The sequence below is a fragment of the Dromiciops gliroides genome, chromosome 2 (assembly GCF_019393635.1).
Source record: "Dromiciops gliroides isolate mDroGli1 chromosome 2, mDroGli1.pri, whole genome shotgun sequence".
Classification (NCBI taxonomy): Eukaryota; Metazoa; Chordata; class Mammalia; order Microbiotheria; family Microbiotheriidae; genus Dromiciops; species Dromiciops gliroides.
Genome location: NC_057862.1, coordinates 345,715,326 through 345,737,594, shown reverse-complemented (window position 1 = coordinate 345,737,594; position 22,269 = coordinate 345,715,326). Strand labels below are relative to the sequence as shown.

The following is a 22,269-nucleotide window of genomic DNA, read 5'->3' as shown; positions in this document are numbered from 1 at the left end:
TTAAAGAGAGTAATAGGGGGCAACTAGGTGGCTCAGTGAATAAAGCACCGGCCCTGGATTCAGGAGGACCTGAGTTCAAATTTGACCTCAGATACTTGATACTTACTAGCTGTGTGACGCTGGGCAAGTCGCTTAACCCTCATTGCCCTGCAAAAAAAAAAAAGAGTAATGAGTTTGTGGTGACTGTTCAGGAGACAGTAGTGGCCAGTGAGAGACCTTTACAACCTGGCCCCAGCATACTTTCCAGGCTTTACCTTACTCCCCATTACACACTCCCTATTCCAAATAGAGGCCAGAAATAGGTCAGAGTGGACTACTTGCTATTCCTTATGTGTGATATTCCATTTTCTATCTCTGGGCCTTTCTACAGACTATTCCTCATGCCTGAAGTTTAATAGGGAAGGGGATGGAAAGGGAAGCTGGTCAGACATTTGATTTGGGAAAATAATTTTGGTATATAGATTGAAGGGGTAAAAACTTGAAACAGAGAGACCCATGAAGAGGCCATTATAGTAATCTGCTTGAGAGGTCATGAGCACCTGCCGTGGCAAGGCTGCTATGTGAAGAGAGACAAGGAAATGTGCAGAAAAAGTTGCAAAGATAAAGAAAATAACAAGATTTGGCAACTGCTTGGGTTGAGTGAGAATAAGGAGTCAGATTATAATAGGGTTGAAAACTTGAGTGACTAGAAAGATGGCAATAACCTCCCCAGAAACTGGCAAGTTCAAAAGGGTAGGTTTGGGGTAAAAAATAATGTAATGATAGATGTGACCATCCCATGTGTGCTGCATATAAATGTAGTTCATCATAAATATTCCTAAAAACAAGATGTATACAAAATAAAAACAAAGTAAAAAAAAAATTGTGGGGCTGGCGCTAGCAGCTGGAGATATTAGGAAAGATTTCATGAAGAAGGTGTCACTTGGGGCAGTTAGGTGGCGCAGTGGATGGAGCACCAGCCCTGGATTCAGGAGTACCTGAGTTCAAATCCGACCTCAGACACTTAACACTTACTAGCTGTGTGACCCTGGGCAAGTCACTTAACCCCAATTGCCTCACTAAAAAAAAAAAAAAAAAAAGGTGTCACTTGAGAAGATTTTTTTGCAGAAAATTTGGGAATTGGAGAAGAAATAGAGCCCCAGAGGGAAATGATTTGCCCAAACTTTCATAAGTAGTAAGTTGTAGAACCGAAATCTGAGCCTAGGTCATGTGACTTTAAAATCTGTGTTCTTTCTAGTTATCTTTAATTCTCATTTTAGCTTTCCCCTATATGATTTGGAAAGTAGCTATACTTATAATAAAGTTCAGAACAGAGCCATAATTGGGAAATTTTAAACTCACACAAGTAACACAGACCACCAGTTCCTTTGTTTGATGAGTAGGGCAGGGAACCAAGGACACCAGCAAGTCCATTGTAAAACAATGCCATGCACTGTTGTTTCTGTATGACTAAAGGGCTGTGGATGATGTCAACATCTTTTAATTGGGTACCCTCTTAAAGATGGCAATGTGGGAAAAATCCACAGTTGCCTGGTTCTAATTATGACTGGTTCAGACTATTCAAAATTTCTTCACTTTTCTCATAGGATCTTATTTGGGAGAGTCAGAGAAAGGATTGTGGTTCTTAAATTAATGAATGAATCACCTGCAATATAATGGGCATCATAGTAGGATCTAGAGGAATAATTACAAAAACGAAATAATTCCTGCCCTCGAAGAGCTTACGTTATTTTTTTAAGCTTACATTCTGTTAGGGAGACACAACACATACAGAGGAATCATGGCAAGGGGAAGGAGTTTTGTTCAAGTGAGTCACAGAAATTGGTCCTAGCCATCAGGGCTAGAAGCAGTGGGTGGAAATTGCAAAGATGTAAATTTTGCTTGATATAAGAAAAAACTTCCTAACAGTTAGAATTATTCCTGCCCCCAAAAGGTAGTGGATACTTCCTAATTGGAAGTCCCCAAGAGGAGACTGAATGACCACTTCTTTGGGGTTTTGTAGTGGGGATTTTCCTTTGGGCATGGGTTGAACCAAATATCCATAGAAGTCCTTTTGTTTTAGTTTCAAGGTAAAATGATGAGAAAATAATGGGAACAATGTTGACTCTTGAGTCTCTCCAAACTCCATCTAAATTCTGGGAAATTGGTTTAAGACTTTTCTGATGGAAAGAATTAGGCAGTACGACAGAGTTCGCTTACAATCACATGCTTTTGCTTCACAGGAGAGATTCATTAGCGTATAGGTAATGGCTAGTGCTGGCTTGTAGCTAGTCTTGTGAGCAAAATAAAAAGATAAACAGAAGGTCTAAACTCGAATTCCTGAGGTTGGGGGCTTAAAAGAGTGATTCTCCAAGGGCCTTTAAGGGTTCAATGAGATGAAATTTCCTCAAGTTCACAACTTTTTCTAGGAAGTTGAATTATTGAAACTTGCTACTCTCAGGAAATAGGGTCACCCACTTTGTGAACCATTGCTATCAGAGAGAGGTTGTATGAATTTCAGGCCAGAGAGCTAAAGACCTGTGTAGAGGATGAATTCATTCAATAATGATTTCTTGGGGGCAGCTAGGTGGCGCAGTGGATAAAACACTGGCCTTGGATTCAGGAGGACCTGACTTCAAATCCAGCCTCAGACACTTAACCCTGGGCAAGTCACTTAACCCTCATTGACAAACAAACAAAAAACCACACACACAAAAACAATAAGCTCCTACTTTGTGCTGGGCATTTTTGCTAGGCATTCAAGATACAAAGACAAAAATGAACAGTTCCTGCCCTCAACAAGCTTACATTCTATTGGATGGACCACTAGACTGACATAGATTGGCATTTACTATTATTACCAGTATGCTTATATAATAGGCATGAGTTAAAATTTAGTGTTTTGATGTGGGCTCTGGGATAACTTAGCCTATCTCCACTAGATGTGTTTCTTTAAAATTGTACAATAACAATTGTACGTATCACTTGATGAGTAAACATTTATTGCATGTTTACTATGTACTCAGTCACTATAGAGTTACTGGGCTACAAAGCCAAAAAGTCTTCTGAAAGGAGAGATAGCCTGAATGTATAGGTATACACAAAACACATAGAAGGCAATGCAGTGTATCCTTTGGGCTGAAAAGCACAAGTAACTGGAAGGATCAGGAAAAGCCCTGTTAGGCAAAAGGTTGTGGGTACTTGAGCTAAGTTTTGAAAGAAATCTGGGATTCCAAGAGGCTAAGGTTTGGAGGGTGTGCATGGAATGGGGGTTGGACAGTGCAAAGACTGAACTGTAGACAAAGGGTAGGTTGGGGACTGGATTATAAAGACCTTTAAATAACAAATGGAAACATCTATAGTTATTACTAGAAGTCACTTTGCCAGAGATCTCAACAACTGCCTTGGACATCATCATTACTCTCTGAGCTTTTCTGGGCTGAGGCCATAAACCAGGTGATGGGTCTCCTTTAAAGGTTATAAATCTCCACGACTCCATTTTCTGAAATATCAAATCATATTTTCCATATTGACTTCCACCACAATTCCAGACATGCATTTCCACAGGGGAAAAAATAACAGTCCTAAGAAAACTTTTTTTTTTGGTAGACTGGTAAAAAATTTTTTCAAAATTGTTTTCAAGACGGCTTTAGTTAATAGCTGACCTTTCTTGTTTCTTCAACCCCTTGTGTCTGTCCTTTTAGATGCAAATGTTGGACAAATTTCCTATGGAAGGAGGTCAGAAGGACCCGAAGCAAAGGATTATTCCCTTTCTGCCAGGTGGGTATAATCAGGACTTCTCAAGCTTATGACTTTCGTTTACTGTCATTGAATGAAATTTGTGGATCCCAGGATACGTTACAAACTGTTCTTTGAAACCAGGCATACTGAGCAAAACGTTTATCAAAGAGGCAGAGAATTCTCCTATCTTTATAAGTCTTTATGTTCTTTCTTCTAGTTATTTCTTCGAAAATATAATTTTCTTGATGCTATAGCCAAAAAGTCACCAGGGTTTCTGCCCAGACCCTATGAAGTTTCTCTGTGCCCCTGGCTGGCTGTCCAGAGTATTCATATCATATTTAACATTTATGGTGTGTGCTAAGTGCCACAGGGAACCTGAGCTGGATGTGGTGAAAAGATTATCTCTTTATTCAAGATACTTACAATGGAGGCATATAACAATGGTCGGGCACTGCCCAAGGAGTGGAGAGACTAGAATTCTGAGAACATACAAAGAAATGCAGCCACGATGGTTGAGGGAACTGAGGTTTAGCCTGGAGAATTAGGGTTAAAGGATTTAGCACAGTGTCTGGCACATAGTAGGTGCTTAATAAATGTTTATTGATTGGAGAAAACTGGGAGGATGGAGTGGGGTGGGCATGATAACTGTCTTCAAGTACTTGAAAGGGCATCATGTTGAAGATGGATGTTTGGTTCCAAAGGACAGAACCAGAAGTAAGGGCCAAAATTGGGCTTGAAGAAAGGGAAAACTCCCTAACTAAAGTGGTATGAGCTACCTTGGGAGATTGTGGGTTCCTCCTTCAATCAGTGGCTGGACAACTATTCATCATGAATGTTGTAGTAGGAATTCCTTCTGAGTATGGGTTAGTATTGGGGTGGCTAGGTGGCACAGTGGATGGAGCACCAGACCTCAAGTCAGGAGTTCAGATCCATCCTTAGACACATGCTGGTTGTGTGCCCTTGGGCAAGTCACTTAATCCTGTTTACCTCAATTTCCTTATCTGTAAAATGAGCTGGAAAAGGAAATGGCAAGGCACTCTAGTATCTTTACCAAGAAAAACCTAAATTGGGTTACAAAGAGTCAGACATGACTGAAACAACCAAACAACAACATGAGTTAGACCACATGGTTTTTGTGATAGTCCTGGTCCTGCCACAAGCCATGTAATCCTCCTGCAAGTCACTTTCCCTTGCCTATATGTCATGGGAACACACGGTTATAAATTTAGAACTGGAAGGGACCCTAGAAGCCATCTAGTCACCCTGGCATTTTACAGATAAAGAACTGAGATTCAGAGAAATTTAATGACTTTCCTCCAGGGTTACAAGCTTAGAATAAATTTATGATGTGGAATTTTCCCCTGGGGTCTTTTTTCACTCCAAATCTATCCTCATCTATTGTAAAAGGAGGGGATTTAATTAAATGATCTTCCAGGCCTAAAATCCCATAATTCTATCCATCTGAAGTAGGAGGCCAGAAAACCAAATATTAACAATGTAGGTAGGAGTCAATGTTATTAGTCTGCTCAGTTATACACACGTTATATGACAGAATCACACAGTTATCCATTGAGTAGCAGCAGATATACACAACCTTGACATGTGAATTTTCATTCTTTTCTTTCTCTCACTTGGGCCTGATGATAAATCCTTCTTTGCTATTGACAGTGTTTAATGAACTAGGATTAGGACCCTAGTGTTCTAGATTCTTTAGACCTATGCTATCATCCTTCTCTCACTGTCAACTTCTTTTCCTATAAAACAACTGTACATTTTCCAAGTTTTTTTTTTTAATACTTAATATGTGACAGGCATTGTGCTAAGCATTTTGGGATAGACAAAAATGTCCCTGCTGTCAACAAATTGATATTTTATCGGACAGGTATCAGAAAAATAAGATTATAGGCACTGAAAGCACAAATTGCACTCTTTCTATTATTTGTATTGATGATAATAATGATAATCTCACGTTTACATAGCACTTTATGGTTACAGAGGATTTTACAATCTTCGTCTCTTTGTGACCTTACAACAAACCAAGGCAGTTAGTCCAGGTATTTATTATACTTATCTTAGATGAGTATAACCAGCCAGCCAACAAACATTTATTGAGCACTTAGTATATGCCAGGCACTGTGCTTAGGAAGCAAAAACAGTCCCTCCCCTAAAGGAGCTCATATTCTAATAGAGGTACCTGTCGGTACATTTCTAATAAAGGTGATTTCATTTAGGTACATATCAAGTAGATAAAAGATAATTATTGAAGGGAAGGCACTAGCAGCTTGGGGGGCGGGGGGAGAGACCAGAAAGGGCCTCCTTCAGAAAGAGCAGCTAAAGTGATGCAATAGACAGAGCCTTGGGGGATTCCCATGGTTAGTGAGTGTGACATGAATGAAGATCCAGCAGAGAACACTGAGAAGGAAGAATAAGACAGATAGGAGAACCAGAAGGAAGCAATGTCACAAAAACCTAGGGAGAGGGGCAGCTAGGCGGTACAGTGGATAAAGCACTGGCCTTGGATTCAGGAGGACCTGAGTTCAAATCCAGCTTCAGACACATGACACTTACTGGCTGTGTGACCCACCCAGCAAAAAAACCCAAAAAACCTAGGGAGAAGAGAGTATCAAAGAGGTGATGATAACAGTGTCAAATACTGTAGAGAGGTCAAAAAAGACAGGGATTAAGAAAAATTATGTTTGGTAATTAAGAGAACATTACATTCTTTGGCATCAGGAAGTGACATTGGGTAGTGGGAGGAAGAAGGAAGAGAGTAGCGCTCGGTCTGACGCTCTTTCCTCTGGACTCTGGTGGAGAGCGGAGCTAGAAATGTGCTCTCCCTTTAATAGATAGGAATCTAGGCCTTTCTCTCTCTCTTTACCAAATTCTTATTCTCCTTAATAAATGCTTAAAAGTCTAAAAAAAAAAAAAGAGAACATTACAGCTCTTAGAGAAGTGAGATAGTAGTAAAGAAGAAGAAGTAGTAGCAGTAGTAGCAGTAGTAGCAGTAGTAGTAGTAGTAGTAGTAGTAGTAGTAGTAGTAGTAGTAGTAGTAGTAGTAGTAAGCAGTTTACCTGTAATCCTACAGCTTGGCATAGTTGGGGACATGAACCCATGGACCCAAAGTTATAAGATTATAAATTTAGAACTGGAAGGGACCTTAGAAACCATTAAATGCAACTCCCTCATTTTCTAGATGTGGAAACCAAGGAACAGAAAGGTTAAGTAAATTTCCCAGGCTCACGAGGCTACTAAGTATATGAGGCAAGATCTCAACCAAGGACTTCCCCTGACTCCAATTCTAGTACCAAGACTATTATACCTCTAAAGTTAGTTTACATCTAGCCCAAGATTCTTTCTGTCCTACCAGAATTGGTAGATTTCTTCCACATGATGTTTTATTGAATACATTTTATGTATAGTGCCTAGAAGTCCAGTAGAACTTTGGTTTTTTGGCCCTCAGTTGATCTAGACCATTGGAGGGGAAGCTGGCTTAAACCATAAGATTTAGGACTAGAAGGTACCTTGGAAATCAGCTAGTCAAAAAAGTTATTTCTTTTCTCTTCTCTTCATTTCTCTTTTATTCTTTTCTCTTCTTTCCTTGCTTTGACAAAGACAGATTTTCTTCACGGATATAGCAAGAACAAACCCACGAGCATTTTCTCCCAATACTTTAGGGACACAATCCTTACTGTGCCATCTCCTTAGGGGGTGGGGGGAGAGGATGGGGTTTAGGATTCTAAGTAGCATCGTTCCTACATAGCAGTAGGCCCACCGAGTTCATGTCCAAAAGCAGTGCTGCTGCCAGATGAGTCTTCCTGCTAGGCTGGGGTCCCAAAGGTCATTCCTGGAGGTTGTCAATCACTCTTTGGTTGAATGTGGATCCTACATTCAGTGCAAAGCACAGCCTAGATTCCATCTCTTGTAGTCTCTTTGACATATAAGGTCCACAAGAAAAACAAAAACAAAAACAGAACAAGGGCGCAGCTAGGTGGCATGGTAGATAGAGCACCGGCCCTGGAGTCAGGAGGACCTGAGTTCAAATCTGACCTCAGACACTTAACACTTACTAGCTGTGTGATCCTAGGCAAGTCACTTAACCCCAATTGCCTCACAAAAACAAAAACAAAACATATAAGGTCAAAGATTCCACTCCCAGTCCTCAGAATGGGGAATGAACAAAAAGAATGAAAAAGCCAAAGAAGCCGTTACTCAGGAGCCTCAAAGAGAGGAGTACCTACGGCCCTCCCCCTTACCACATGGTCTCACTGGACACCATGAGCAAGAGTCACTAGGTTCCCCAGGCAGTAAATGAAGCAAAGACGCAAAGAAACTAAAGAAATGGAACAAAAGGAATACCTCATTTTTCAGATGAAGAAACTGAGAGCTAGGGAAGATTAGCAAGTAAGTAGCCAAACAAGGATTCCAACCTCCATCTTCTGAATTCAGATCCAATATTCTTTCTATTCTATTCTACCTAAGACTTATACAAGGGGACCCCAGCATCTCTATTAGATCGAATTTTCACCTTGGAACTATGACCCAGCAGGATGTTATTTCTCCTTTCTTCAAGCCTCTAGAGCAGGCTCAGAAACATTTATTTCCCAGGTTTTATTCAATCTTGATTTCATCAGTATTAGTATCTCTGGTTGTTGAAACACTGCCCACCCCCATACCAGTTGCAACCTACATATGATTTAAGACATGGGTTGATAAACTACTGGCTATCTGTTTGCAAGCTAAGAATGATTTTTACCTTTTAAAATATGATAAAATTTTATTTAAAAATGTAAAAACTATTCTTAAGTCATGACTTAATATAAGAACCGGCTGCAAAAACAGGCCCTGAGGCTGCCATGAGGACTATAGACCAGGGATTTAAGACATTAGCCCAGGTGGCGCAGTGGGTAGAGCACCAGCCCTAGATACAGGAGGATCTGAGTTCAAATCCAACCTCAGACACTTGACACGTATGAGCTGTGTGACCCTGGGCAAGTCACTTAACTCCAATTGCCTCACACACCAAAAAAAAAAAAGACATTAGCCCTAGGGAGTTGCCATAGGCACCTAGAAGTTAAGTAATTTGTCCCAGGCTCACTCAGCTTGTAAATTCATTACTTAGAATTGTGATTTTAGACCTGGCAGAGACCTGAGGAATCATTTACTTCACCAACCACCCCCACGTTAAGTTACAGATAAGGAAACTGAAACCCAAAGTCAGATTTGAACCCTGGTTTTCTTGACCCCAGGCCCAGCATTCTATACATTCTGCAACACTTCTATTTCCCTAACATAGCAATAATGATCATAATAATAACTAGAGTTTACATATTGTTCCAAGATTTGAAAGCACTTTTATACCAATATTGTTTCATTTTTCTCCACACAACAACCCTGAGGGGTATACTAGAATATAGACTGGAATTATTCTTATCTTCAATGTATCTGAAACAGATTCACTGGGTTCTAGGCATGCACCACATATTCTTAGAACATAGTACAATAGATAACTATAACTTTACTGGATAAAATGAACAGTCACAATGCTCTTTGAAAAATCTCTCCCAGATAAGAGAGAGTTAAGACCCCCCCGTCTTTGACCTCCTGAAGCTTTATTGATCGTGTGCTCCCCACCCCCACCCAAGAATCAATGTGAACACTGTTCCCAGAAACTGGCCTTCTTTGTTAACAAGCCGCAATGATCACTTGTTACATTCATGGAATCCCCTCAGTCCTCCAGACCCCCGTATGTAGTGTGACCCTGGAATGTCTCCTCTCAACCTCCCCAATGGCATTTCCTGCAGCCCAAGAGAAGGATGGAGAAGCTCTCTAGAAACATTGTTTCCCAGGGACACAGTGGAGGTCTGACTTCACCCTCTAAGTTCTAAGACTCCAGCATCAGCAAAAACAAGAGCAAGTCTGATATTAGCACCAAAAGGGGCCGGGCTGGGGGGGTGGGAAGCAGCCCTGTGCAATTTTCCATTCTGACCAGAGCTGGAAAAGCTAACTTGGCCGAGGGCATGGCTTGAATAATAAGAATTACAGTTTGGCCTTCTTCCACCATAGAAAACAAAACCCACTGGTTCCCACCAGAATGCTGCTGCTGCTTTTTTTTTTTTTAACAAAGCACAGATTCCACTTCAGAGAGCTTAACTCATCTAGCAAAAGGCTGGAAAGCCATATTGTTCTGCTTTCCTTGCCTGGGATTCAAATGAGAAGACTCTAAAAACTGGGGTGCATCTAGTCAGTCTTTTGCAGATGAGTCTGTGACCCAAGCACTGTGGACTGGTAGTAGTGTGATTCCACCTCACTGCAAATAAAAGAAAACTCTCAACTGAGTAAAGCACCTCTGGTGATAAATTTTTTAAATTAGTGAAACACATAATGATTTGATTTGATCCAAGGAGTTTAGGGGAGAATTTTTAAGCCACATTAGAGGGGATATGACATTAGCTATAGTTTGGCAGCATGGAAGTATTACTGGTCTTGAAGTCAAAATTGTTGTTCAGTCATGTCCGACTCTTGGTGATCAAGAGTACTATACTGTCTATGGGGTTTTCTTGGCAAAGATACTAGAATGGTTTGCCAGTTCCTTTTCCAGTGGATTATTTGCCCAGGCACACAGCTAGTAAGTGTCTCAACTCAGTTCTTCCTCACTCCAAGGTTAACATTCTATCCACTAAGTCACCTTGCTGCTTCCTAGGCAAACAGAGGTTAAGTAATTTGCCTAAGGTCACACAGGTAGTGTCTAAGTCCATTTTTAAACTCAGGTCTTCCTCACTCAAGGCCTAGCACTGTATCCACTGAGTTATCCAGCTATCTCTAAAATCAAAATACCTTTGTTCAAATCCTGCTTCCATCACTTATTAGCTGTGTACTCTTGGGAGAGTCCCGTAAACTTATTTTTCTTATCTGTAAAAATGGAGATGATACTTATACTACTTTACCTTTCAAGGTTGTTATGAGGTAAGCACTTCATAAATTCTCAGTTGTTAAAGAAATGTAAGTTGAGTCCCCTGAGCTGCTTACACTGAAAGATACTGGGTACCCTTTTTTTTTTTTTTTTGCAGGGCAATGAGGGTTAAGTTACTTGCCCACAGTCACACAGCTAGTAAGTGTCAAGTGTCTGAGGCCGGATTTGAACTCAGGTCCTCCTGACTCCAGGGCAGGTGCTTTATCCACAGCACCACCTAGCTGCCTTATGGGTACCCTTTTCTCTTCCTAATCCCCTTCTATCTTTTTTTTCATATGTTTTCCAATGCTTATAACCATTTGCTAAGAAATTCATTTCTCCATTATATGGGAGAAAGTGATTTATTCAAAGATTTTAAAGCCACATTAGAGAAGAGGTGAGCTGGAAGTTTAGTTCATAGAGTGAACTTTGGTTCATAGAGCTAAACTATCTTTGGAGCTAACATCTCTAATTTTTTAGTTTAAATGAATGAGAAGATAGGATTCAGTTTACAGAAATTCACATCCCAAGTGCTTTTCTCAGGAATGCATCTGTTCTGTATTTTAAAGGATAATTATACAACTGTTTAATTTACTGAGGTGACCAAGAGAGATGCCTGAGCCACTCTACTATAAAACTTGCTTAAAAAAAAAAGTTTCTGGGGCAGCTAGGTGGCGCAATGGATAGAGCACCGGTCCTGGATTCAGGAGTACCTGAGTTCAAATCCAGCCTCAGACACTTAACACTTACAAGCTGTGTGACCCTGGGCAAGTCACTTAACCCCAATTGCCTCCCTAAAAAAAAAAAAAAGAAAAGAAAAGAAAAGTTTCTAATAAACATATTTAAAGTTTAAACTCTTCTTGTGTTTTCCTGAAAATTTTGATTAATATTTCTATACTTCTTTTCAATCTGTCCTCTCACCTCCCTTGCAAGGCTTGTGGGGTTGGTTGTGTGCCTCTGCTTTTCTTCCATACTCTTTAGAGGAAGAATTTGAGCTCTGTATGATCTTAGCAGATAAGAGGGATATTTGGCCAAGTGTAAGGTTAGTAGAATGAACACTTGGTGGCATGAGCTGTAGAAATGTAAAGAGGAATTTCTTCTGCAGCCTTTTTTTTTTTCAGACCTTTCCCAGTATCTTCTTCCACATCAAATTAATTGAATCCCATTGCTCTAAGGTCTAGCTTCTTACCCTGTGGATCTTGACCCCATATGGGGTTGTGTAACTGAATGTGGGGGCCACGAAAAATTTGGCAGCAGTAAAAGATTATGTATACCTATTTTATATACCTATATACCCAGGGTGGCATAAAAATTTCTCAGGCGAAAAGGAGTCATAAGTGGAAAAAATTTAAGAAGCTCTGCTCTATGGGGCAGCTAGTTGGCGCAGTGGATAAAGCACCAGCCCTGGATTCAGGAAGACCTGAGTTCAAATTCAGCCTCAGATATTTGACACTTACTAGCTGTGTGACCCTGGGCAAGTCACTTAACCCCAATTGCCTCACCAAAAAAAAAAAAAAAAAGAAGCCCTTCTCTAAGGCACCTACCCTCAAGGTGGGTGGGTGTGTACATTGAGATGATCTATAAAGCATAAAACACTTATGAATTTCCATTTTAAGTATTAGCTAATGACAACAGTATCCTGGTCTCATCCACTATAGGCAAAATTCTCTTCAGACGAAGCCACATCAGGGATGTAGCTGTCAAACGCCTGATTCCCATTGATGAATACTGTAAGGTGAGTATGTTGAAAGCTATCCCAGAATTGGCAATCCTGCCTTTCTTGTCTTTAAAGCTGTTATCCTCCCTTGTGATATCTAGTGCTCCATTAGGTAGTAAACTCTTTGAGGGCAAGGACTGTGTTTTGCCTCTTTTTGTGTCCTCGGTTCTTAGCACAGCATCTGATACATAGAAGGTTCTTAAGAAATGTTTATTGATTGATTGATTGCTTCCTCAGTGGAATTGACTTTATGCAACTGATCGAGGGATTAGGTAGTATCTTTATTGTTTCACGTATACACATGCACGTTTCTGTGTGTCTCTCGTCTTTGGAAATGACTTTTCACACATCAGAATGGAAGCCACTCTAGTAAAGCAGAGGGTATTTTAGGATATCATTTCTCCTTCCAGGGACACGAGTTCAAAGAGGGTCCCAGTTAAATGTAACTCATCAGGGGTTTCAGTGGACCACAAGCTTAGTATGAGACAACAGTATTTATCGCTGTGACTATAAGACAAAATCTATGTTTGAGTGTCAGGACCAATGATACTCTATCCTGGACAGTCAAGAGGATTCTGTCCAGTTTGGGGCTCTATATTTTAAGATGGACTTTAATGATCTGGAACATTTTCAGAAGAGAGTGACAAAGATGATGAGGAGACCAGAGACATTGCCACTGGAAAGGACATAGGTGTTATTTAAATATGTGAAAGTCTATCATGCAAAAGAGGACTTGAACTTGTTTTGTTTCATCCTAGAGAGCAGAGCTAGAAGCAGTATGGGTGGAAGTTGCAGAGATGCAGATTTCTTTCTCACATATGTGTGTTTGTGTATGTATTATGTGTATATGTGTATTGTACACATATACCACACACATACTTATTTCTTATATATGTTATATGCTTACATATACTATATTATTTATACTGCATATTATATATAATATAGATGTTATATAGCATTATATACTATGCATCATAGTGTGTATATGTTATGTGTGTTATTATATATGCTATTATATATGTTTCATATATAATATCAAGATAAACTTTGTAGCAGCTGGAGCTATTTAAAAACTAAATGGGTTGCATTAGGAGGCAGTGAGTTCCCTATAACTAGAGATCTTTTAGCAAAACAGGGATGATCATTTGGCAGAAATGTTCTGTGATTCTGTGACATTCCCCAGAAAATAATTAGTGGCCCATTTCTTTGTTTTGCTTTGGCAAGGGGGCAGAAAAAGACCAAGATTTTTTTTTTTTGGTCTTGTGGCATGCACCATGGTGTTCAGGAATCAGCTCTATTAGGCGTCATGCTTAGCATGAAAGGAACATGGGTAGAGACAGAGTATTACACAGGCAGCCTTGGCAACTGGGCTTGGGTATCTCTAGGGCTGTAGTTCTGGAGTGAGAAGACTTGGTACTTTTGGGAAATGTCCTGAGTCAGGTGGATTCCCAAGCTAAAGGATCCCTTGCTAGAATATAAAGGTTCTCAAATTCTTTAAATCTTGATCCTTCATAGGCACACATCCACTCCAACCTAAACCACTGTGTGGGAGACACAATACTTTGGAGGTTTACACCACGGGATAAAAAGCAGGGTTAAAGGGTATTGAGAAGTAAGTGAAATGACAAGATACTTAGTTGGAGATGGAAAATAATCATCTCTTTGAATGAACATGACCATATTGGTAGCTCACAGATAAACAGTAAAGGAGGAGATGAGGGAAGTATAGGAAATGGAGTCATGAGACAGAAGTAGGAAGCAGCAGAATCTAGTGAAGAGAGTGTTGGACTTGATGCCAGAAAGACTTGGATTTGAATTCTGTTGCAGACAGCTATCACCACTGTGACCCTAACCTCTGAGTCTTAGTTTTCTTATCTGTAAAATGGGTGTAATAAAATGATAAAATACCTGTAAAGTGCTTTGCAAACCTTAAAGCCCTGTGTAAATGCTAGTTATCACCATTATTAATGTGTTCAAAGGATCTTTTCTCAGAAAACTCAAGCAAGTCCAAACTCCCCTTCACAGAAAAATTGAGACTTAAAAAACAGATGAACTTATAAACTGCCATCTTTTCTTAGACAACTCCAGGCACAGGACAGAGGAAGTTTCAAAGCCTATTGTATCTGAGTTCTGTGGGGGAGAGTGCATTGACCTTGGAACCAGGGGACTTGGGTTGGGATCCCAGTTCTAACCTTGCCTAGTATGTGACTCTTGAACAAATTACTTAGCTTCTTCCTTCCTCATCTGTAAAATGGGGATGTTGATGATTTCTACTGCTGGGGTTGTGAGAGACTAACAAGATTTATACTGTACTAGGGTGGTGAAGAAAGTGCTTTTAAACCATAAAGCACTAGAAAAATGGGAAAAGTTATTAATGCTGTCCCCTTCCCTTTGTGTGTCATTAAGGGACAATCACCATTTATCTAAGTCCATGCCCTGACAAGAATATCATGCTCTTAGACCTCTTAGGGTCACTGCCAATCTAATGAATGTTGTTCCAACAGGTCCCACCATACCTTCGGGGTATTGTTTGCCAACTTCTCTCCTCCTCCCTAATTATGAGCCAGTTTCCTCTACCTTTATGTCTAACTTCCCAAATCTGAATAGCAGTCCACACATACCTCCCCCCACGTGGCACACATATAATTCCCCATCCCTACGACCATCACCAAATTCAATTTTGAAAGAAAAAATCCTTTCGTGATAAGAAACCTTCTGCTTCTGGCTGTTGTGTTTGATGGTTTAAGATATAATGAATCCATTTGGCTTAACAACTGGAACATAATGCCTGATGTTCTATGACCCACTTAGAAGCTTTCTCTCCCTCTGGTTAATGCATTGCATTCTGTACTAATGTGTAATAAAGTGAATGTTTAGCTTAGCCTGAATTTCCACATCCCTTCTTCCTCCCAAGGAAGAGACCAGTCTCTGGAATAAGCTGAAACTTGGGGAGTATCATGTGCATCTCTGCACATGTTATATACTGTACTGACTCTTTTCATCTTACCCAAAGGGGTCAAGATTTCTCTCGAAGTACTGACTGACAGACACTGTTATGGTCTGTCTGTCTGTCTATCCCTGCCTTGAGAGATGGAACCCCAAAACAGGACAACTCGGTGTTTTTTCAGGAACTGAACAACTTCCCCTTTTATATTTTGTTAATAATAAACATTTGCTGAATTTCAAAGTGTAAATTCATTGTTCAGATTCCCACCATGGGTAAAAGGAGATGAAATTAAACCTGTCTGTGCAGCTCCTTGTGGCCAGATTAGTTCTGTTTTGTATTCACAGGAGAAGGAGAAGATTGACACTAAAATTAGGTCTTGCATTGTCTGGGGACGTCACTTTTCCAGTCTTGTCCCTTGTTATTTGGATTGGCTGTGTTTGCTATGGCCTCTCAGTAAAGAAGTTTCCTCTAACTGCCAATTTGCACTGGGTGCCTTGGGCTCATTTATAGATCTATTCTTTTTTATGTCTTTCCTCTCCTGTACTTTTTCTCTTTACCTTTTTATTGAGAGCCTGAGCTCCCAGACAAAAATGAGCTAAGTAACAGGAGTAGAAGCTGTCACAAGTAGGAGAGGTGCCTGCTATGTGCAGGGCATATGGCTAGCAGTCACCACCACCAACCTCCCAATGCCCTTTACCTCTCAAACTTGGTGGAGTTGCCAGGCTATCATTAACAAGCATTTTGAGCTTCTAGAGGTGTAGCCCCAAGTCAGATATCATGGAAAGCACACAATCTCACTCAGGAGACGATGTTAAACATTCACACATTCATAGATTTAGAGCTACAAGAGACCTTAGAAGTCCTCCAGTCCAGATGGGGAAACTGAGGTACAGATAGGTCAAGTGATTTGTCCCAGGTCATACAGTTAGTAAGGACCAAGACTGCAATTCTCCATTTAAATGGAATTCCTCTGACTCCAAATCCCAGCATGCATGAAACAACTAGAATAACTGAATGACAACAGTGTCCCAAGTTTTAGCGCAGAGTGCACTATTGAGGCTTAAATCTGCACTAAGACTTTTGGAATACCCTGTATGTAATGTCTGTAGTTTAATCTATAAATTCAGAGAAAGTGGAATAACTAGGATGCTGTCCTGCTTAACTCAAGATGTGTGAATGAGTTCCAAACCAGGGAATAAAGGAGTTTGGGGATGGAAAAAAAAAAAAAGCATACTGAAATCCCTTTGGGATTCTTTGATCCACACATGGATTCCCTCTGGATTAGTACTAAAGAAACTGACATGGTAAAAGGGCAATAAAAATCAATGAGCCATAAATACCAAGTGTTTTAAGTAAATAAGACTTTTTAAAAGAAATTTCGGGGCAGCTAGGTGGCACAGTGGATAGAGCACCGGCCCTGGAGTCAGGAGGACCTGAGTTCAAATCCAGCCTCAGACACTTAACACTTACTAGCTGTGTGACCCTAGGCAAGTCACTTAACCCCAATTGCCTCACCAAAAAAAAAAAGAAAGAAATTTCATTACAATTGACACTTTAGGGGGCAGCTAGGTGGCGCAGGGGATAAAGCACTGGCCCTGGATTCAGGAGTACCTGAATTCAAATCCAACCTCAGACACTTGACACTTATTAGCTGTGTGACTCTGGGCAAGTCACTTAACCCCCATTGCCCTGCCAAAAAAAAAAAACCAAAACAATTGACACTTTATCAAGTTTTTACCATAGAGTACAAATGAATATATCTACCATTCAAGAATTCAAGGGGAGTTCAGTGATATGAGTAGTTGCCCATATGGGGGGCAAGAGCCCTGTACTAAATGTACTGGTCCCTCTCCTGCCCCTGAGCTAATTTGTCAGCTCCTTAAAGGGTAGGAGTGAATAATATGTCTTATTTTCCAAAAAGCTTAGCACAGGGCTAAATATATAGTATAGTCAGTTACTTACTCAGTTAATACTTGTTGGTTAGTTAATTGACTGATCAACACAGAAATATCTAAGCACTCAGCCCTTGATCCATTCGTTTTTACCTTGTGTATTTATTAAGAAATCCATTCCCATCAGTGAATGCTAGACTGTTTCCTTTGGTTATCTGTTGCCAGATGGGTAAAAACTGAAAATAAAAACAGCATCTGGTGGGTGGGAAATAATTTGATGTTTCCGCAAAGGCAGCATCTTTTACCAGTATTGTTAGAGCCCAATGTCTTCCAATAGTCTCTTTTGAGTTCTCTTTCTTAGGGCAAAAAGAACCTCCTTGATATCACTAGGGGTAATGATGCTATTTAGAGACTCCTCCCTCTAACCTCCAGCCAAACTTCACCTACTTTGGGGAAAGAGAAGCCAGTCGCATCAAAGAGCTCTTTACTACCTTGTTGAACTTTCAAGTCCCTGAAATCTAGACCTCAAAAACAAAATCTCCCAAGCCTTTTGATAGTCCCCCAAGTTGGACTATATCTTGGTGCTCAGAAGAAACAGCATGGGAAGGATACCCAATCAGAATATAAAGAACAGGTCTAGATAAAGGTCTTAACAATTCAGTGGGAGGATATTAGGAACTCTCTACCAGTTAGCACTGTGAATTCATTTTCCCTCCTTTCTCTACAGTCAAATTTCCTATGGGGACCATCTTTCTTTCTTTCTTTCCTTCTTTCTTTCTTCTTTCCTTCCTCCCTTCCTTCCTTCCTTCTTTCCTTTCTTTTTTGTGGGGCAATGAGAGTTAAGTGACTTGCCCAGGGTCCCACAGCTAGTAAGTGTCAAGTGTCTGCGGCCAGATTTGAACTCAGGTCCTCCTGAATCCAAGGGCAGTGCTTTATCCACTGTGACACCCAGCTGCTCCCCTGGGACCATATTTCTATGTTTCTCTTTGTTTCCTCAGGCCCTGATCCGATTGCCACCCTACATTTCTCAGTGTGATGAGGTGCTTCAGTTCTTTGAGACAAGACCTGAAGATCTGAATCCCCCCAAAGAGTAAGTTGGCTTGATGATGACCAGTTGGCTTTTCTTTTTTTTTTTTTTTTTGCGGGGCAATGGGGGTTAAGTGACTTGCCAAGGGTCACACAGCTAGTACGTGTCAAGTGTCTGAGGCCGTATTTGAACTCAGGTACTCCTGAATCCAAGGCTGGTGCTTTATCCACTGTGCCACCTAGCCGCCCCCTCAGTTGGCTTTTCTTTTGTGAACATCCGTTGAAACCAGTAACCCTGGGGATGACTGCATTCGAGCTCCTCCCTCTACTCTGACCATGAATTCCATGGCACCCCAAAATAGTGGGCACACTAATGCCACTCTAGGAAGTATTCAGATTTTTAATTAAAAGCACATATGAGAAGTTTATAGCTCAAAGCTGCAGGTAAAACAAATGTAGCAAAAGCATGACACAAGCACAACACATTTTAAAAAGGTTTTAATGAATAAAAGAAAAGATAGGAATAACTATGTTGATTGAAGTGGTAGGATAGTTGGGGAAACTAAGGGATGAAGTGACAACTAGAAAGGGGGGGATTTACAGGCATGGAAAAATGGGAGGAAAAACAGGGGAGAAAGTTCTGTCTCAGAGCTAGGTTTAGATGACCCATCTGCCTACCAGCACAAATCCCTAAAAGCTCAAGTTAGCTTGAACTCGATAAAAAAGTAGAGAAAGAGAAATGGGCTGTTGGAGGACCCTTCTGTGTTTAGAGAGTTCTGGACTACAGTAGTCTCTCCTGCTGAAAGTCTATTTCCTGATCAGGGAAAAAGCAGTCTTCTGTCTGTTTGTTTGGAGTGGGGAGTGGGTGGAGAAGACCAGCACCGGGATCTGAAACACATTCAAGGAGAAGACTAAATGTCATGCTTTTGCCTGTCTGTACTGGGATTCTCAAAAGTCACTTAAGAAACCAGAGATGAACAAGGAAAAAATTCACTCTTGCAAAGAGAATATTTATTATTGGCCCAATTTTTCATCATTAATAGTTTTATTATAGTCTCTAAAATTACCTTATTCCCACCTTTTACTAGGTTGTCATCCTTTCCCATTTTTCTTTCAAAATAAAGTGATTTAGGGGCAGCTAGGTGGCACAGTGGATAGAGCACCAGCCCTGGATTCAGGAGGACCTGAGCTCAAATCTGGCCCCAGACACTTGACACTTACTAGCTGTGTGACCCTGAGCAAGTTACTTAACCCCAAGTGCCCCACCAAAAAATAAGTAAATAAATAAAGTGATTTAAAATAGCAAAGGGAAGATCATAGACTTGAGAAAGATCATCTCAAAAGTCTGAGAGCACCACCAAAGTGCTCTAGCTCCTCCCCAAGCTCAGCCTCCTCCTCCTCTTAATGTCACTTCTGCTTTTCATTTTTCTCATTTAAAATAGAGGGATAAAGGAAGGCTACATTAGGAAATCTAAGTGATATAGAGAAACAAATAAAAATTTTTAAATATATTTTTTTAATTAAGTAAGTGTAGTGGATTCAGGATGACCTGGATTCAGGTCCTGCCTCTGAAACACTGGCTGTGTGACCCTGGGCAAGTCACTTAACTTTTCAGTGTCCTAGGCAGCTCTCTTAAGATAGTAGGTTATAGAATCGTTACAGCTCTGCTTAGGAAAAGGGAGTTCTCTACACCAAGGAAACTGTAGATCCAGGCCAAAATTTTTTTTTTAATAGGGATGATAATACCCACGCTGTCTATCTCACATGATGGTTATAAGGATCAAATAAGATATTAGATATGAAAGCATCATGAAAAGTGTCCAGTGCTATAGTAATTATTATTTCCTGTTATCTGAGGTAGCTAGAACCCTTTCCTGCTCAAGATACCATAGCTGACCCTACTTCTAGCTCTCACTCTTTTCATAGGTTCCTCCTGGAAACCCCAAAACGTTAACAAGATGATCCACTGGAAGCACCTGTTTCAGAGAACTGTAGGTTTGGAGATGTGAGAGACCTTAGAGATCATCCAGTTAACCAGTAAACATTATTAAATACCTACTCTGTTCCAGAAACTGTGCCTCATTTTATACCTGAACAAATAGAGGTTTAGAAAGTTAGAAATGGCAGCAGTCAGACTTGAACCTAGGTTTTACTGCCCCAAACCCATTGCTCTTTCCAGAATGTGGAAGGGAAGAATGATGGCCACTAGAAAAAGATCTTTTCTGGGTTTGTGGCACCTGAGATATTAGTTTATAAATGGTTTATTCCTATGCCCCAGCCAAACACTTTAGTACTTGTCTAAACTCACATCCAAAATATGAATTATCCAGAGACTTAGAATCCCCTGGTGAAATTGGTTTTAACCTGGCCCACAAGTTCTAGGGTGGACCTTATACTACATGATGAATAGTGATAGAAAACGGCCTAACTCAGCCATCTGTGATACAGTATTTCTGAGATTTGTGTGGATGTCATCATTCATAAACAAGTTAAACTCTTTCTCCAGGAAATTGAATAGAAGCCAACACTTGAAAGGAATCAGAAGATCAAGAACACTTTTTTTTTCATTCATTATTTCTTCCTTTATTCGGAAGTGCTGTCGGAGAAGAGATTAGGTCAGCACATTCCACGCTCAGCTGCATTTCTGGCTTTGCTTCAGATTTCTCCCCAAAATTGATGGAGGATTTCTTGTATCCATCCAGAAGAGTGGAAAACACTTGTCTTGGGGAGGGCTTTGGCCTATCAGGGAAGGAGGGCAGAGAGAGCACAAACTAATTCAGCTATGGGAAATTAAATACAGCCATGGTAGATGTGAACAGAGGGAGAAAAATGGGTGGAATTCATCCACAAAGGCTTCTTGGAAGAGCAACAGAATCGGAATCCAAGAATCTGAGTTCAAATCCCAGTTCTGCTACTTGTGAGCTCTATGTATATAATTTAAGGAAAATTGCTTCATCTCTGGGTCTCAGGTTCCTCATGTGTAAAATTAAAGCACTGAACTAGATGATTCCTGGAGGTTATTTCCAGAACTTAAGTCCTATGAAGGGAGTTTGTAGTAGGGTTTTGGCAGGGGAAACACACAGGTAGACAGGGTGGGGAAGGTTAAAAAAAAAAAAAGGGTATGAATTGAGACCAAGGCTAAAGCTGGCAGCTGGAATTACTTGGCTAGAATACAGATGTTGAGCCTGGATTTCCCATCCTGTTTGAGAAGTAGGGAAGATAAGGAGAACAGTGGCAGTGAACCTCTGCTATGAGAAATAGTAAGAAAGCGGGAGGGGAGTAGTTGTATGTAGGGTTGAAACAGTTGGTGGAGTGGTGGAGGACCTTAAAGCTTGCACTTATGCATTAAGTAGGAGGTAATTGGAGCTCCTTATAAGTTTCCAAGCAGAGGAGTCACATATTCTCCATGCTGCTTCTTCAAATACGATATTGCATATGATAAAGATCAGGAAAATCTTGGGAATCCCGACCACACATGTACTTTACACATAGGAGAGTAGATCATGCAGCCACTTGATGCTAGAGAACTGCAGCTAAGGAAACATCTCCAAGCTTAGGAGCCCTTCTCCTCTGATTGTTTTTCTTTTTGTCTCTACAGTACAACTCAATGGGTAGGAAGCATCCCATGAGTCCTAGGTCCCCTATCAGGCATTGGTGTTTATCTAGTTTAACTACCTCCTTTAAATACAAGTGCATTGTTTACTTAGATCCAGGATTTAGCCTTTGAGTATGTGTTCCATCACCAAAATAGCTTTCTCTATATGCCTGCAGCTTAGAGGGACATCCGTTTTAGATTCATTCTTGGATTTCTTACTGTTGTGCTGGCTGAAGAGTCTGCATTGGCTGTCTGCTCCTCAGACTGAGGCCTGCTCAAGGCTTTGTCGTGGTGGTTTTCTCTTTTCAGAGAACTGAAATGCTTCCTTGTCCGGTGATTTCTCTAAGAAATTCAGCATTACAAGATGGAGCACAAAGACATAGGAGTATAGAAACATCAAGGGAATTTTCTGAGATCTTT

The 22,269-nt window shown here is 40.5% G+C and overlaps 1 protein-coding gene across 2 annotated transcripts in view; it reads left to right on the top strand.

Moving 5' to 3' along the window:
* The window catches only part of SH3PXD2B (SH3 and PX domains 2B), a 136,262-nt gene that overhangs the window by 70,712 nt on the left and 43,281 nt on the right, over positions 1–22,269 (top strand). For both annotated transcript variants that reach the window (XM_043984495.1, XM_043984494.1), the window contains exons 3-5: positions 3,684–3,759; positions 12,328–12,404; positions 18,227–18,318. In XM_043984495.1, coding sequence (XP_043840430.1) covers positions 3,684–3,759; positions 12,328–12,404; positions 18,227–18,318 — 245 coding nt within the window. The remainder of the gene's footprint in view (positions 1–3,683; positions 3,760–12,327; positions 12,405–18,226; positions 18,319–22,269) is intronic.